The sequence below is a fragment of the Pseudopodoces humilis genome, chromosome 26 (assembly GCF_049639895.1).
Source record: "Pseudopodoces humilis isolate 2021_Gansu_Grassland_sample_001 chromosome 26, ASM4963989v1, whole genome shotgun sequence".
Taxonomy (NCBI): domain Eukaryota; kingdom Metazoa; phylum Chordata; class Aves; order Passeriformes; family Paridae; genus Pseudopodoces; species Pseudopodoces humilis.
The window spans coordinates 205,368-223,237 of NC_142225.1; the positions used below are offsets into that span (position 1 = coordinate 205,368).

General features: G+C 44.5%; 1 protein-coding gene across 7 annotated transcripts; it reads left to right on the forward strand.

Annotated features, from left to right (window-relative positions):
• The first annotated feature begins 1,364 nt into the window (after positions 1-1,364).
• LRIF1 (ligand dependent nuclear receptor interacting factor 1) lies at positions 1,365-14,580 on the forward strand. Of its 7 annotated transcripts, none has more exons than XM_088066976.1 (6): positions 1,438-1,489; positions 5,565-5,858; positions 6,549-6,624; positions 8,720-10,238; positions 11,593-11,871; positions 13,114-14,580. In XM_088066976.1, exons 4-6 carry the CDS (start codon positions 8,733-8,735, stop codon positions 13,579-13,581), a joined length of 2,253 nt encoding a protein of 750 aa, XP_087923102.1. In that variant the 5' UTR covers positions 1,438-1,489; positions 5,565-5,858; positions 6,549-6,624; positions 8,720-8,732; the 3' UTR covers positions 13,582-14,580. The 7 variants fall into 7 exon arrangements, with proteins under 7 accessions (XP_014114412.2, XP_014114413.2, XP_014114410.2 ...); XM_088066977.1 differs by having other exon boundaries at positions 8,728-10,238; XM_014258937.2 differs by lacking the exon at positions 5,565-5,858 and having other exon boundaries at positions 1,365-1,440.
• Positions 14,581-17,870: the final 3,290 nt, after the last annotated feature.

The following is a 17,870-nucleotide window of genomic DNA, read 5'->3' on the forward strand; positions in this document are numbered from 1 at the left end:
TATATTTATATATGTTTATATTTATATTTATATATTTATATTTATATTTATATTTATATTTATACTTATATTTATTTATTTATATTTATATTTATATTTATATTTATATTTATTTATTTATATTTATATTTATTTCTATTTCTATTTCTATTTTTATATTTATATTTATATTTATATTTATATTTATATTTATATTTATATTTATACTTATATTTATTTATATTTATATTTATATATATTTATATTTATATATTTATATTTATATTTATATATTTATATTTATATATATTTATATTTATATATTTATATTTATATATGTTTATATTTATATATTTATATTTATATTTATATTTATACTTATATTTATTTATTTATATTTATATTTATATTTATATTTTTATATTTATATTTATATTTATTTCTATTTCTATATTTATATTTATATTTATATTTATTTCTATTTCTATATTTATATTTATATTTATATTTATATTCTTTTCTATTTCTATTTCTATTTATATATATTTCTATTTATATCTCACAGCCTCACAGTCTCCTTTTGTGTACATATGAAAGTCTACACATTCTGCATACATATTATGTATATTTGTAGTCTGTAGCTCAGGTGCCCCTTTCCATAAAATCTGAATAACATAATACAAAACTGTATTTACTTCATGCAACCTGTGATACAGGTTATATAAAATGTAAGAACATAATAGTGATATCATTTTATTATGTTTGATTATAAATTTCAGTAATTTTTCATTATTTATTTTTATTTCAGTTCATAATTTTACCACAATTAATTATAATTGTACAATTATAATATTCCGTGATTATATTTTATTGTACATAATCCGTATTACATCTAAATCTGACTGATTGCGCTCGGTGTTATCACGTGTGTGTCCACCCAGTGTGACGTCATCATACATTATATGTATGCACAGAATGTATTCATATTGGTCCTTGCATACATTATAACCTACATCTGCATATGCAAATTGCCTGTTCAAACACCCGCGCACACTCAGCGCCGCTGTCCCGCGGCCGGCCCGGAGCCACGGCACAGCCGAACAGGCCGCTCCCGGTGTGGTGTCGGTGCCGCTCCCGGTGTCGGTGCCGCTCCCGGTGCCGGTACCGGGACCCCCGGGCCTCGCCCCGCCCACTTCCGCCCGCACCGGAAGCTCCGCCCCCGCAGTGCCGCTCGCGGCCGCCGGGCGGCGGCACTTCCCGGAAGTGCTGAGCCGGAAGCGGCATCCCGGAAGCGGCATCCCGGAAGCGGCATCCCGGAAGCGGCATCCCGGAAGCGGCATCCCGGAAGCGGCATCCCGGAAGCGGCGGTGGCAGGGGCGGGGCGGGCGGAAGTGACGCACATGCGGAGCCGCGGCGGGGCCGCCCCGCCATGTCGCGGAGCCCTGAGCAGCGGCCGCAGTTGTGAGTACGGGCGGGCCCGGGGGTTCGGCTCGCAGGGACGCCCCGCCAGGTACGGTCCCGCCGCTCTCCGCCCTGCCGGGCCCCGTGAGCGGCAACGGGAGGGCGGGAGCGGCGGCGGCCCCGGCGGGACGGGCGGGGGGCAGTGGGGAGGGCGTTGTCCGTTTCCTTCCGTTCCTTTCTTATCCCTTCCTTTCCCGTCTCTTTCTTATTCCTTCTACTTCCTTCCTTCTCCTTCCTTCCTTCCTTTTCCTTCCTTTTCCTTCCTTTTCCTTCCTTTTCCTTCCTTTTCCTTCCTTTTCCTTCCTTTTCCTTCCTTTTCCTTCCTTTTCCTCCCTTCCTCTTCCTTCCTTCCTTCCTTTTCCTTCCTTCCTCCCTCCCTCCTTCCCTTCCTCCCTTCCTTCTCTTGTTTTCGGGTTGTTTTCTCTCGTGTTTGGGTTGTGTTTTCTCTCGTGTTTGGGTTGTGTTTTCTCTCGTGTTTGGGTTGTGTTTTCTCTCGTGTTTGGGTTGTTTTCTCTCGTGTTTGGGTTGTGTTTTCTCTCGTGTTTGGGTTGTGTTTTCTCTCGTGTTTGGGTTGTGTTTTCTCTGGTGTTTGTTGTCCCTGCAGCCACATCAGGGTGAGGATGGGGTGTGCTGGAGTCAGGGGAAAGGGCGAGTGGGGCTGGGAGAGGAATTGAACCTTTCAGTCATGGAATTATTGCCGTTGGAAAAGCTCTTAAAGATCCGTGAGTCCGGCCATTTCCACGCCACTAACCCATGTCCCCACGTGCCACATCCACTCATTTTTAAACACTTCCATGTATGGTGACTCCACCTCTGCCTTGGGAAGCCTTTTCTTACTGCTTGGCCACCCTTTCCATGAAAAAGTTTTCCCCAATATCCAACCTCCAACCTGAACCTCCCCTGGCACAGCCTGAGGCCGTTTTCTCTCCTCCTGTCCCTGTTCCCTGGCAGCAGAGCCCGACCTCTCCCGGCTGTCCCCTCCTGGCAGGGAGTTGTGCAGAGCCAGGAGGTTCCCCTGAGCCTCCTTTTCTCCAGGCTGAGCCCCCCCAGCTCCCTCAGCCCCTCCTGGGCTCCAGCCCCGTCCCCAGCTCCGTTCCCTGCACTCTCTGGATCAGTTCCAGTGATCAGCTCCCTCATTATGATCAAGCCCCGCTGTGCTGGGTTTTCCTGGCTGGAATTGTGCTGAGGGAATTCTCCAGGCTGCTCAGCTCTCTGTGCTTCCACCCCTGCTCTGTGCTGGTGAGCTCTGCAGGCCCAGCAGCTCCAGTTTGGCTCCTGATGCCTTTCCCTGTCTCTCAGGAGTTCTCAGGGTGTTTTGTGTGCTCAGGGATGAGTTGTGGGCGATTCCTAAATCCTGGGGCTGCCCTGGGATCAGCGTTGGGCGTTGTTGATGGTCACACACTCAGTGCTGGGTGTTGTTGATGGTCACACACAGCACTGGGTGTTGTTGATGGTCACACACAGCACTGGGTGTTGTTGATGGTCACACACAGCACTGGGTGTTGTTGATGGTCACACACTCAGTGCTGGGTGTTGTTGATGGTCACACACAGCACTGGGTGTTGTTGATGGTCACACACAGCACTGGGTGTTGTTGATGGTCACACACTCAGTGCTGGGTGTTGTTGATGGTCACACACAGCACTGGGTGTTGTTGATGGTCACACACAGCACTGGGTGTTGTTGATGGTCACACACTCAGTGCTGGGTGTTGTTGATGGTCACACACAGCACTGGGTGTTGTTGATGGTCACACACAGCACTGGGTGTTGTTGATGGTCACACACTCAGTGCTGGGTGTTGTTGATGGTCACAGACTCAGCACTGGGTGTTGTTGATGGTCACACACAGCACTGGGTGTTGTTGATGGTCACACACAGCGCTGGGTGTTGTTGATGGTCACAGACTCAGTGCTGGGTGTTGTTGATGGTCACACACTCAGCACTGGGTGTTGTTGATGGTCACAGACTCAGTGCTGGGTGTTGTTGATGGTCACACACTCAGTGCTGGGTGTTGTTGATGGTCACACACAGCACTGGGTGTTGTTGATGGTCACACACAGCACTGGGTGTTGTTGATGGTCACACACAGCACTGGGTGTTGTTGATGGTCACAGACTCAGCACTGGGTGTTGTTGATGGTCACACACTCAGCACTGGGTGTTGTTGATGGTCACACACAGCACTGGGTGTTGTTGATGGTCACACACTCAGTGCTGGGTGTTGTTGATGGTCACACACTCAGTGCTGGGTGTTGTTGATGGTCACACACTCAGTGCTGGGTGTTGTTGATGGTCACACACTCAGCACTGGGTGTTGTTGATGGTCACAGACTCAGTGCTGGGTGTTGTTGATGGTCACACACTCAGTGCTGGGTGTTGTTGATGGTCACACACAGCACTGGGTGTTGTTGATGGTCACACACAGCACTGGGTGTTGTTGATGGTCACACACAGCACTGGGTGTTGTTGATGGTCACACACTCAGCACTGGGTGTTGTTGATGGTCACACACAGCACTGGGTGTTGTTGATGGTCACACACTCAGCACTGGGTGTTGTTGATGGTCACAGACTCAGTGCTGGGTGTTGTTGATGGTCACACACAGCACTGGGTGTTGTTGATGGTCACACACAGCACTGGGTGTTGTTGATGGTCACACACAGCACTGGGTGTTGTTGATGGTCACAGACTCTACCACGGTTTTGTGACTGGAGGAGGATCTCATCTTGGATCAGGAGAGCTGTGGTTGAGAATGGAGCACAGGGAGCGTTTCCTGGCAGTTTGCACATCCACGTTATCTGTACTCCAGGGAATATTCCCCAGTGGATGAAAAGAGTTCCCAGGAACAATTACTGTCAAACAGAAAGTGGCTTTCTGCCATTATTGAAAGCTTCTGGTTTAGGATAAAACCTCAGGTCATTAGAGATGGCTTGAACTGGAATTCTGGTCAGGATTCCTCCAAATTCAACATCAATTTTCTGGTTTGCTTTAGATGATGATAATGATAAAAATGATGGTTATTGTATATTGTCTAGGTTATGTTACTATATATTTACTGTTATCATTACTTTTATTATTTTATTACAATTTTCAGATAATCTATGGAATGAATGCAGCTGTATAAAATAAATATGTATCAACTACAATAAATTAATTTTACTTTGTCCCTGGGTGCACGTTTCCAATTGACAATAAATTGTTACTTTGCCACTTCTTGGATCCCATTGAAATAAATTCTTTTGCTTCTCTGGAGTGGCCCATAGTCCCTGACTATTTATTCACATTTGTGGATGAAAGTTGTGCCTAAAGGAACAGTTGGGAGTGAAGGCAGATGGAAAAGGAGGTCATTGTTCCTTCTGACGGCTTTGCAGGAAGATTGAGTCAATTTTCCTGAGTCAGTTTGTCTCTTTGGGCTCCACTGCTGCATTTTTTAATGGCACAGTCAGGATTTCTGTGGGAATCATGTGCTGGTGGTTGCACTGGACTTGGTGGATGAATTTATTTGGCAGAAATAAATATTCCTATTTCCTGAAAACATTCCAGAGTTTTTGTTAATGCAAGCATAAAGAAGGTGAATGTTTGAATATTCAGTATTTTGTTTTGTGTTGTTTTCTGAGAGTAATGAACAGTGAGAGAAGTTTAGGCTGTAAAACTGGTGTGTCTGCTCAAGAAAACAGGAATTCTGGTGAACTGAAGGAAATGTACATTATTCTTTTTAATTTTCTGTCTTGAATTAAGTAAGTAAAGACATAAATCTCCCAGTTTCTTTCTGTTCTCTCTGCTTTCCTGCCTTCCTTAATGCCCTGTGCATGGGGAGGTGTTGGTGTTGCCACACACAGACTGTTCACCAAAAGAAATCTCCTTTTTGGGTCAAAAAAATGTGATCTGGTTGACAGTTCCCTCTGTGAATGTCACAGAATTTTATTGTTTTTATTGAATTTGATAATTTCTCTGGTAATGTTAAATAAGATTTCTACCAGTCCACCACTTTTTTGGTCTTCCATGAGTTTGTTTCCCTCAAGGTTTGTTCATGGATCTGCCTTAGGCCTTTCTAAAGTATCATAACAATACAATTATTCCTGAGTGTTCATATCTTAAACTTAAAGGAGGTTTATTCATACAGGGTTGGAAAGTGAAGGAGGATGAAGAGGAGAAAGAAAACTCTACTTCAGTAACTATGGGAGAAATTCCCAAGGACAACCTGGCACGATACAGATTTCCTACTGTTTTTTGGGTTTTTTTTTAGGAAAAGAAATTAACCTGTTCTTGAACCAAATTGATCTGGCACCCTAAAAAGGGGATACTGAGGGAGCTTTTTTCGTTCTGCTTAAGGGACTCTTAAAAATTCATTAATTCAAGGAAGCAATGAGCTTGAAGACTGAAGCAAAATAACTTCCAACTCCTCTTCATGAAAAATGTATGGGGACAGTGCTTTATTTTATTTTGCTTTATTTTATTCTGGTAACATGAAACTTCCTCATGGCTATTTCTTTGTATCACCTGGGAAAAGCTTTATGATGTGGAATTGTTGCAATGAAGCCTTTTCAACTTAGAGAGCTAAAAATATTTGCAGTGATCCTTTCTCTCCTCTGTTGTTTGAGTAAATCTGTGTGAATTCCACTTCTCGGTATCTCATTGGACTTTTCCTTCTCTCTTGCCTATCCTTCAGCTTTTTGTCATTCTCCAAAGATGTAATTACCTGATATTTGTTTCAAGGTAAAGAATGTTATTTCCCAGACAATCACAATTTTGGGGCATCTTGCTCTTTTTCATGGAGATAAAAAGCTACAATTGCCTTCTGTAATCATTAAAATCAGAATGACCTGAAATCCAGGCAAATGAGATTTTTTACTGGTGCTTCCCCTCCCAATCTACTTTTAAAGTTCCTGTTTGTAGCACAGTCAAAACCAGTTTTTAAGTCTGTTGAGATGGAGGTGAATGCTGATTCCAGGTGGAATGAAGAGGTGAGCACTGGAAACTGGCAGAGGAAAATACTGATGCAAATATATCTTCAGTTCATCTCTCCCTCTTTTTCTTGCTTCATCTCCCTCTGATCTGGTCCTCCTCCTTTTGCCCAAAAGTTAGAAGTGTCCCCTTGCTTTGACAGGTGGAGGAATGAGCCTCTTTGGAGGTTTCTTCTGCCCCTTGGTTCCAGTTTGCAGCCCTAGTTAGTTGGGGTGCAGGTAAGTGCCCGTTCTCTCTTCAGCAGTTTCACACTTGTGGGACTTGCTGAAAAATTCCTTCTCAACTTGCAGTTACTTCTTATATATAGAAAAAAAGTTGAGGCTGTAGATTATGGAGTTATGAAAGAAGTGTTGAGAGATTCAAAGAACAGAATAAAGTGTTGTCCAGGAGCTGCTGCTGTTCCTCATTTGCATTGTTAGTAGTGCTGGGAGGTTTAAAGTGCTCCAAAAGTCTTTTCTCTGCTTTAATTATGTTCAAACACACAAATATTTCTACTTCCTCTTCGTTTAAGCAAAACTGTTTTCTGTCAGATTCTTGTCTGTCAATGCTAGTCCATCTCAACTCTTGTTTCTGATTCCAAAGCATCCAATTCCATTTTGCTCCTAAGCCCTCCAGAGACAGCTTATGGTTATGACACATGGTTAGAACCATGTCATTGCCCATATTTTAACTTTCAGTACCTTAAAAACAAAAGCACTGCAGAATTTCCTGCCCACTGCACTGATGCCTCATGTGAAAATCTCCATTTTCACACATTGTGACCAGAAATGAGGCATTGTACCAAAATCCGAGGTGTGGGAGTTGATGCCAGGGTCACAGCAAGGAAAGCTGTGTGTGCCTGATGCCTTTGTGTGTTGGGCAGACAGTAGTGGGGTATTTGTGTCAGTACCCAGGGGAATGGGACCCCCAGCAGCATCTGCCCGACTTTGGGAGTGAAGAGCATTCCTGTGGCTTCCCACTCGATGGGAAAAGGCAGAGGCTGGCTGAGTGCTGAGCACACACAGTGGTGGCACACAGGACTGAGCTCACCCAAGCACCACTCCAAGCTGAGTCAGAAGCCTGAAAAGACAGAAAAAATGCTGGTTTCAAAACTACCTGATGGAAATCAGGACACAGCACTGATGTCACTGGGATGGGACTGGGAACTACTCCCATGTCCATGTTCCCAAGGCATTTATTGACATGGGAAGTCAATGGAATGGAGCTGGTGCTCTTGGTGGCTCCAAGCGGAGTTGGCAGCTCTGCCTTTTAATCGCTCTGGATCCGCTGTTGGGAAACAACTTCCAGTGATTTGGTGTCTTCTTTGCAGTGAGGGCAGCTCTGTTTGCCCACGTGTCTCTGCAGTGCTTTGGGCAATAGATTGTTCTGCACAGAGTCCAGGAGTTCTTTGTAGAAGAGCCTGCTTTGGGCAGACTCCCCTGGCATGGGAAAGGTTCTTTGTCTTGCCATGGACTCAGAAAATCTTGGCATTTGGAGCAGTCCCACCTAACTTGTGTTTTGGTAAGATCTGTCTGTCTCTTGGTGAGTTCTTACCTCCACCTGCAAGAAATCTCTGTTTTCTCTCCAGATGTCCCTGGTGCTGTTTCCCTATGTTCCTCCTTGGTTTTGAAGTCTTTCCCTTCCCAGACTTAGACTTCTGGTCTCAAAAATGTTTATAATCCAGTAACATTTGAGGGTTTTCCATCTTTCTGAAGATGAACCACCTCTGTGGTCTGTATCTGCCTCAAGAATGGCTGGGCAAGTGCAATGGAAGCACAGGAGCTGCCTTTTCCACTAGATAAATGCATCCTGCTTCCAGATTTCTTTGTTGTGTCTGAAGTAATTTCTGCTTCCATGTTGTCATGTAACTACTCTGCCTGTATTTTCCTGAAGTGTTCCTTAAATTCATAGTTCATAGCACTCAGGAAGGATATAAATAGTAACAGGGAGGTAGGAAAGGGAAAAATAAAGCTTTTCAGGGAATTCAGGAGGAAGTGGTTTCATTTTCATAATGAAAGGCCCCATGAGGGGAAGAAGAGGTAATGTGAGGTGTTTCCTGGGGTCTTTTAACTTGTTTTTAATCTGAATGAGTTGCCATTTCTTGCTACTCTGGGGTGTAGAAGTTGGATACTATTTTCAGACAGACTGAGGTGGTCTGAAATGGAAACCCAGGTAGGCCAGTAGGAAGCTCCTGAAGATTAGCTCAGGCATTTTCCAGGAGTTAATTTGCTTCAGCCCTGGGTGTAGAGGTCACTAATGCTTGTGAATTAAAGTACCTGTGCTTGTTCACTTACACTGCCTTTCATTTTTCTCTTTTCCCTTTTCTTTGTTAAGCATTGCAGGATGTATGTACCGAGTCGTTCAGACAACGGGACCAGATGGGAAAAAACTTCTGAAATTGCTTCCCATTTCTAAAACTTCTGGAAGCTTTGTGCCAATAGTTCAGTCTCCAGCCATGCCAAATAATTCTAATGCAAATGTTTCTAGCCCAGTCCATCTTACTTTTAAGACACAGCTTGGCAATACTGCTGCACCTTCACCTGTTAAGATACCTATTTTTCAGCCTCCTAATCCTGGAAAGATTATTCTTAGGAGGACATTAGACAAGCAGGAAAGTGCTAGGGCAGGTTCTGAAAAGGAAAGCTCGATTCCAAGTGCAGCTGTCAACACGCAGAGCAGCTGTATGCCCATGGATGGAGTGTCCTTGCAGAATGTGGTCATCACAAGCTCCTCTCACCAGAGCAGCACAACCTATATGGTGGTGAACACCAAATCCCTCCCAGTGACTGTCAAGTCTTCAGTGTTGCCCTCCGGACACCACCTCCAGATTCCAGCTGATGCAGAAGTGAAGTCTGTCCCAGCATCTCTTTTGCCACCTGCAATACAGCAAAAAATCCTGGCAGCTGCAGCCACCAATGTGTCTGGAGGGGCCGACGGTACAAAAACGCCGATGGTGATTTACGTGTCACCCGTGAACACCGTGAAAACCTCCCAAGTCCTGCCCAAGTGCTTGCAGAGCTTTTGCCCCAAATCTGCCATGGAAGTTTCAAAGACACTGGTAGTGACAGCTGCCCAAAACGGATCTGGCTCTTCTCCTGAGCCAGTCACACCTGAGGGGCAGCAGTGCCAGCAGGCTCCCATGAAATGGATCGTGCAAGAAACCGCCCCGCTCTCAGCAGCTTGTCTTATCCCTGTAAAGTCTTCAAATAATGTGGCTTCCAAGATCCTGAAAACTTTGTCAGACATGAAGAATGTAGAAGTTAATACTGCAAATATGTTGCCACTCTGTTCTAATGGTCCTGGTGGAAGCCAAACCAAAATCACACCTTTGAAAGATAATGCTCTGGTCATGTACAATGGGAAGATCTATTTATTGGCCAAAAGAGGCTCTGATGTTCTGTCAGCCCAGGCTGACAAACAAACATCTTCCTCTTCTGATGCTTTACTAAAAAAGGAGACACCCAAGCAAATTGATTCTCCTGAAGTCAATAAAGTAACCAGTAAAGTGGTGAATCTGGTGTTGTCAAAAAGCAAAGAAGTGGTGCTGTCTCAGAAAGACCCAAACCCATGTACAGTCTCCAAAAATTCATCACCAGTTGGCTTAAGAAATGACTTAAAATCCACATCTGCAGCTCTGCTTATACCAAGTGCTGATCAGCAGGATCCCACTGTAATCCAGAGACAGAATTTGCCCTTCACCAAGAGCATTTCTTGCAGTGGAGTGATCCCGGTTCCAGCAGTAGGGATGCAGGAAAGTGTGTGGCAAAATGGCAAAGACACGAGTCATTCCCCACGAGCAGCTGTGCTACCTCAGGCTAAGCAGGAATGTGCTGTCAGTGAAGAATGGCCAAAGGTAATAAATCATAAACATGCCACCTCAGTATCTGCTCAGTGGTTCTGTGCTCCTGGTTTTGGGTGGATAAAATGGCCCTTGATGAGTTCACACATTCTTGTAACAAGGTATCCTGGAAATGCTGCCCTAAGGTTGGTTCTAGTCAATAAAAGGCCTTTTTCCTGATAATTTTGCACTGTGCAAGTGAGAAATGCATAAAAAAGAGAGGGACAGAGGAAAGGTGATTTTTGATTTCCTTTCAGGATAAATGGTCAGCAATAAATGAACTGCAGGGAGGCTGTTCATGGTTTGGGCTCTTAGATGTTGATGCCACATGTTCACAGCACAACATCAGGGCTGCAGGGGCAATGTAGGGTAGAGAAGGACAAGTTTGTGGCTTCACAAAAGGAAAATAAGTTGGAAGAGCCGCATTTGTCCTCCAGAGACAGCTCTGGTGTGGCACTGTCAGCTCCAGGCTCCACTTGCTCTGACAGCCATGGGCAGGAGCTGTGTTTCCTTCCCCCCCTGGGTCCACATCAGGAACTCTTGAGATCATTAATGCTTCATTGACATATTCTTTTAAGATCATAATGTTGAAAATATATTAAAAGTTGTAAGCCTCCAATCCCCAAGCTCCCCACGCAGGATTGGTCATGATTTCAGTAGCTCCAGAGGCCAGGGTGATTTTGTCTCCAGAGAAAAAAATAATTCTGAAATTTGTGTTGTCCAGGCAGAACAGAAATGTCAGCTGAGTGTATCTTTGCAAATTTTAGACATTTAATTGTTGCAACAGACTGTAAGACCTAGTTTTTTGATTGTTTTTCACCTAAAAAATGGTTGAAATATCATTTATTTTCTTCAGTGTTGTGTGATGCTGAGTGTCAGCATTTGCATTTGCTTTAACCTTGATGAGGTGAGAAGTAGTTCAGCAAATTAGGTGTTCTTGTCCCTGAATTTGCAAACCCCTGGATTGCAGAGTAAAGACAGTAAAGAGTAAAGACCTGCACTTCCTTCTTCTTTCTTTGCTACTTTGGAAGGGTAGAACAAGTGATTCTCTTGTTGCTTCTTTTTTTTTTTTTTCTGTGATTGCTGGTTGGTCTGGACATTTTCTGGGTGTTCCACAATGGACCTGGGGTGTCAAATAAGGAGTGCTAGACCTACAATAAATTGCATATAATTTATCAAAATTGGCTTATCTGCATTAAATGATAGCTGTGTTAAAGATAGCTCTTGGAGAATGGCAGACAAAATAAATGTTCACCTGTCTTTCTAGTACCTACTTTTTGTATATTAATGTATTTTATCTATTTATGCATATGTAGAGAGAGAGAATGAGGGAGTGATTGATGGCTCTCTCGCTGTTTCTGTATTTCAGATCCAATGTGAAAAAATGGATTCACTGGGAAAGGTTATTCAGATCAAACACCAAGAGAACCAACACTGGAGACAATTCTTGGAATTAAGGAAAAAATTTGGTCTCTTTAAGGAGGAGAGAGTTTACCTTACGAGAATACCATTAAGGGCCTTCTGTGAGAGTCCAGAAGAAGGGGTTTGTTCCAGTGACAGTTTGGAAAGGAAAAATGATTCTTGCAGTTCATCCTCATTGGATGTGGAAATAATGAATCATCATCAGGAATGTGTTAAAGAGAAAAAGGTATCTGGGATTTTTCAGTGCTAAGTACACTCAGAAAGCAGCATCTGTTGAGTCAGTACAGAGCTGGGGGTGTTTGGAGCCTCCCACCTCTGAATTCACCAGAAGAGTCAGGAGCTGTTGTGATCTCTGTGAGAATTGTTCCTAGGACTTGTTTGAGATTTCTGGATGACTCGAGCACCCTCTAGGAATTTTTATCCTCGTTTTTGGGTTCAGGTGGAGGGAACTTGAACAACAAATGCTTTTGAGAAAACTGTCCCTACTACTGTGGTGATGGTTCTTGTTGGAATAGGGACCAGACCTCGGGATCCTGATTTATATTTATACCCTCTGCAGATGATTATGTTTGTCTAGCAGCGCAGTGGGCACAGGCAGAGGAATGGATTTGTTAAAAGAAATTTACTTTTGGATCTGTTCAATTTTTAGAATTACAAATGTTGTTATAAACTTTGTCACTGGTTGGGTACTTCTGGAAGGAAGAACTTCAGTGTTAATGTGTGGAAAGGACTTTATCCGTTCAAGTATTTCCGTTCAGCTACATTTTCTTATGTGTGATTCTACTCAACTCAATCAAAGATGTTCTCAGATTTTACTGATTTTGTGCTAATAATTGAGCAGACCCATGGCTGCTCATAATATTACCATTGCCATTACCATTACCATTAACTTTAACATTAAACCATCCCTTAGAAGTGTCCAAGGTCAGGCTGGACAGAGCTTGGAGCAGCCTGGTATCATGGAAAGTATCCTTGCCCATGGCAGGGGGTGGAATGGAATGGGATTTAAGGTCTCTTCCAACTCAAACCAGGATGTGATTCCATGATTCAAATAATAAAACATCTGGGAGGAATTTAGTCTGATCATGGACATTACTCCTCAGATTGAGGTTTTGGAAATGTAGACATGAAGAATCCTTCTACACTGAATTTTCCCATCAAATTAGAAAGTTTTTGTCTTGCAGTAGTGTTAAACAGCCACAGGAGATGATGGATGTGCTCAGGATAGGGAGACATGCAGTGTTGACTGAGGAAGGAAATCAGTATTCTGAAATTGTTGACTGGGAATCTTTGCTAGAAAAACATCAAACACAGAAATATGTTTGTTCCTTTGCTGAAAGAAACTTCTTCCAAGCAGTAATTTAAAAAAACTTTCAACACATAACTTGTTATTTGTGCCTAGAGAACTTGGTGTTATAATGTAGCTGATGCCAAGTTTAACAAGTGATTTTTGTCTTTCTAACTGCAGATAGCTGTGGATCTGGAAGAGGATCTGACTAGGAGAAGGAAAATAAAATCTTCACCTTTGTTGGACAGTGGGAAGAGGAGGAGAACTTCCATCAAATCAGCCACAAGTCCCAGTTTAGAAGTCAGCAGCTCGAGTTCCAGTGCACTTAGCAGGAGTGTGTCCCCTCCCGCAGCCCCACCGCAGCCGGCTGTTCCCACGGGCTCTGCTGGAGCGTCCCAAGGGAGGGACTCAGAGCAGGACACGTTCCCCCGCTGCAGTGACACTGCCCACCCGGGCATTTCAGTTTTAGTGAACCCTGAAGAGGATGCTTCCGTTCTGGAAGGTTCTTTCCGAGATGACGCCTTCCCCGTGGCTCCCCCAGACCTGGATGAGACAATCCGGGATGAAAAAATCAAGCGACTGAAGCAGCTGCTGCGGGAGCGCGAGGCGGCGCTGGAGGAAATGCGCCGGGAAATGCAGCAGAGCTGAAACCCCTGCCCTGGGGATCCCAGCCCTGTGCATCACCTCTTCAGGGACTTCAGGAGGAGATCCCTTGCTTAAATGAGTATTTCTGGCAGGTGGAAGAACTAGATGAAATTTGTGTGTATTTAGAGAACTGTAGGTTTTTGTTAAATGCCAGAAATAAGAGACTTGGACCATCAAATTCTACTTCTGGGACAGGATCCAAGAGCACAGACATTTTTGCCATTCCCCATATTTTGAATCTAGGGGTTCTATATTAGTCTTAGAAAATAAACTTTCCTCTTCCAAATTCCATAGCCTGGCTCATGGAACCCCGATGCAAATTGCAAACCCTAGTTGTAGATATTTTTTTGTTTGTGTTTCTCATTGCATGAGAACTTTGAATTCCTGAGAGCTGTCAGTTTTCAGAAGAGGCCAACAGGCAGTTGTTAATAAATGCTATTTAAAGGAGCTGGGAATTAGGCTTTAGACAGTAACAATGCAGGTATTTGTACAAAACCTTTTGCAGATATGAAGACAGAGGCAGGAGGAGCCCTTTGACAGTTTGGATTAATGGCTCTTCCTGTCATTATTGTGAGCCTTTATAAGGCCATGGCCAGCTCCAGCTGTGCAATGTGGAAATTTGGTTGTGGGGTTGTTTTGCAAGATGTACTTTTTCTAAACAGAATTCTGTTAATAATAATTTCTCAAAGCTAAAAGACTTCTTTATCCCTGGGTGTTATTTTTAACGATCCTCAATGAGTGTCTTTTAATTTGTTGCTGTTTGAACATGTCTCTTCCCACCTTCATTCATGGTACCTTAGTTTGCCTTGTAGGAGGGGATGTGCCCTCAGACTGTCTTTACATCCTGATTTTTACAGAACTTTGTGTGTATTTTCCCACATGCTCTGTTGTATGTGTAGGGACACTTTTCCTTGTCCTGTTGTCCATGTCTTTGATCCTTGCAGGTTCCTTCTGCAGTTTTTCAGTTTCTCTTCCACCAATTAATAACTGCTTTTGCCAGCAGAGTTTGTGATTGTCTTGTTCTTGTCTATTTATGTTTATGTTTAACATCACCAATCCCAGCAGAGCTCTGCTGCGGATTTGTGTTCACAGGAGGCTTTTTTACTGTCTTTGCTTTTGTTTTTATTCTTATTTTGTTTCATTTTAGTCAAATTTTCATCTACAGGGTTTTCATTTATTATCCCATGGATGCCCAGTTTATCTATAGGGTTTTGGTGTAGGATGGCTGTTTCTTAGAGAGCTTAGTCCCAAATTCCTTATTTATATAATTGTTGACAGTGGGAAAAATTCCAGTGGATTGGAGAAGCAAGAGAGGTTTTTACAAGGGAAGAAATAAGTTCCTGCTCTGAAGAATCACAGAGAAGGCTTTGGGGTATAAGGGACTTTTACAGCTCATCTCATTCCACTCCCTGCCATGGGCACCTTCCACTAGCCCAGGTTGCTGCAAGCCCCATCCAGCCCAGCCTGTGACACTTCCAGGAGCAGGAAGAGCTTGAGCTGGACCAAGGTGATGGACCAGATGCACAGTGGTGGGTGAGGAGGGAGGGTAAATAATGGAAATAAAGTCTGCAGTGATTGAGAGTACTTGGTAGGAGGGAAGTGTGGTGGAACAAGCAAGTCAGGGTGGTACTGTGGGCATCCATGGGCTCAATGGGTGTTCTGGGACAGACACCTACGTGCTCCACTCGCTCCCCTCCTGTGGGATGGGGGAAAATGGAAGAATGGAACTGTGGGTGAAGATAAAGGCAGTTTAACAGGCCAAGCAAAAGCTGCTTTACAAAAAGTAAAATCAAGAATTCAGTCACCACATCCTGTCAGCAGGCAGAAGATCAGCCATTTTCTGTGTGCACTATTCACTTGGAAGACAAATGCTGTGACCAGAAATGTTGTTCCATCCTCCTGCTTTCACGAAGCTTTTATTTGCTGAGCATGGCCTCCTGTGGCACGGAATATCCCTTTGATCAGTCTGGGAAGACTGTCCACGCTGTGTCTGTTCCCAGTTCCTTGTACATCCCCAAATTCCTGTCCATCCCGAGCCTGCTGGGGGTGCACAGCGAGAGAAGGAGAAAACCTGGCTGTTGTGGGAGCTCTCCTGAAAACAGAGGTGTGTGATCAGCAGTCTCCTCAAATCCCGAACACGGCGTCACCTGGGGCTACTGTGAAGGACATTGACTCCATCCCACCTGAAAGGATGAAGTGGGAATTGGGAAGGACATGGAGGCAGCCTCGTGTCATGTGTCTGGTGTTGCAATCACCTGCAGAAGATACTCTTCCAACAGATTTTGCTCACTGTTCTCTAACAAATGTCTTTCCTCTGTTTTACAATGATCTCAAGAAATAATGAAGCTGAGTTGTCTTTTCCTCTTGTTTCACTGGAGGATTCCAGTATTGACGTTCTACAATGTCTTCTTTCTCCCAGAACCTCTTTTCCCTGACAAAGTAGTCCATATGCTTGAGTTTTTTGTAGAGAAATAAAATACTCAAAAGTTGGGAGAAGAATCCTCAGTACAAAATTTTGAAGAAACATGACCAGGATTTGGTTGTCCAATGTAGTGATGGAAAACACCTGGTTCAGTTCAGAAAAACAGTGAAACCAGGTGTGGAAGAGAGAGATCTTCCTTGGAATGTGAGTGCAAGGTTGGAGGGATCACTGAGAGCCAGGAGAAGCCTCTTGATGTGTCAATGGGGGAAAGTTGTGCCAAGAGGAACAAAGGGGTTTCTGACAGCCAAGGACCTTGAGGCTGTTGGAGCTGCTCCTCATCCTGTCCGTAGCACAGATTGGGTTTTGCTGCCCTGTTCATCCTTGAACTCCTGTGATTCATGACGAGTCTGTGACAAGAACTAGAGTTCTGGGAATGCTGGCTGTCACCCCAGGAGTGAAGGGGACTGGCTGGCCATCCCTGAATGCAGGCTGGGCTGGCAGGAAGGTGTTACACACTGGGATTGCTGTGCTAAGTACATACAAAATCCGTGGATTTAGGATCTGAATTACAACTTACTTCAAGCAAATTCCTGGGAATAATCGGTGGAAGACCTTTTAGGAATTTCAGAGTCCAAAGAGCAGAGGTGGCAGTGAGTGCTGGACAGAACAGATCAGGAAGATGGTGCAAGTTGTTACCATCAGCCACACCTGGTGCCTTGGAGTCCCTGGCCAGGACTGTCCCTGTGCCTGTCTCCTGTACTGGGGACCCACCACAGCTTCAGAACTTCCGTGTGAGGCACAAACCTTCCAAGAGGCCTGTCCCAGACAGAATCATTGGCTCATTTAGATTGGAAAAGACCCTCAAGATTATCAAGTCTGACCGTAAACCTGAGGTAGCCAAGCCCAGCACTGACCCAGGTCTAGGCATTGCTGGGTGCACCCCAGGAATCCACCTGGGGGTGGCTTTTATGGGCTGTACCAGGAACACCCATCAGATCAAGCTCTGCACAGACAGCAGCAGTGTCATGTTCAGCACACAGCAGAGCATAATTGATCCAGGAGGTTCTGGAATGCACTGAGGATAAATTCTTGTGCTCACCAGCAGGGAGGACCTGGTGGGGAATGAGAAGCTCAAGGGCAGCCTGGGCTGAGGGAACGTGGAATGGTGGATTCAGGATCCTCAGGGCAACAAGGAGAGCACAGTGATCCCTGGGATTCAGGGTGTCACTTCAGGGATCTGCTTGGTTGAGTCTCATGGGATAAAGCCTTGGAGGGAAGAGGGACCCAGGAGAGCTGGTTGATATTTAAGGATCACCTCCAAGCTCAGGAGCGATGTATCCTAAGCACGAGGAAGTTGGACAAAAACTCCTGGAGGCCTCTGAGGGTGAACAAGGAGCTCCTGGACAAACTCAGAGAGTGTGGAAGCAAGGACAGGCAGCCTGGGAGGAATACAGAGGGACTGTCTGAGCAGCCAGGGATCAGATTAGGAAACTTGAAACCCTGATAGAGTTAAATCTGGCCAGGGACATCAAGGGCAACAGAAAATCTTCTATAGGTACATTGGTGATAAAAGGAAGATGGGACAGTATGGACCCTCTCCAGAAGGAAATGGGACACCTGCTTACCCAGGACATGGAGAAGACTGAGGTTCTCAGCATTTGTGCCTCAGTCTTCACTGGGAAGTGACCCAATTATACCACCAGAGTTGCAGAGGCAAAGGCAGGGACTGGGAGAAGGAAGAACCATCCACAGCAGGACAATCACAGAATCCCAAAACCTTTAGGGTTGGAAAAGCCCTCCAAGGTCATCAAGTCCAACCTGTGACCAATACCCACTTTGTCACTCAGCCCAGAGCACTGGGTGCAACGTC

Bases quoted from the DNA above. Each gene is read 5' to 3' on its own strand.
- LRIF1 (XM_005530246.3), top strand. From the start codon at position 1,380: ATGCGGAGCCGCGGCGGGGCCGCCCCGCCATGTCGCGGAGCCCTGAGC. The intron at 10,239-11,592 runs GTAATAAATCAT...TCTGTATTTCAG, and splicing joins TCAGTGAAGAATGGCCAAAG to ATCCAATGTGAAAAAATGGA. The intron at 11,872-13,113 runs GTATCTGGGATT...TTCTAACTGCAG, and splicing joins AATGTGTTAAAGAGAAAAAG to ATAGCTGTGGATCTGGAAGA.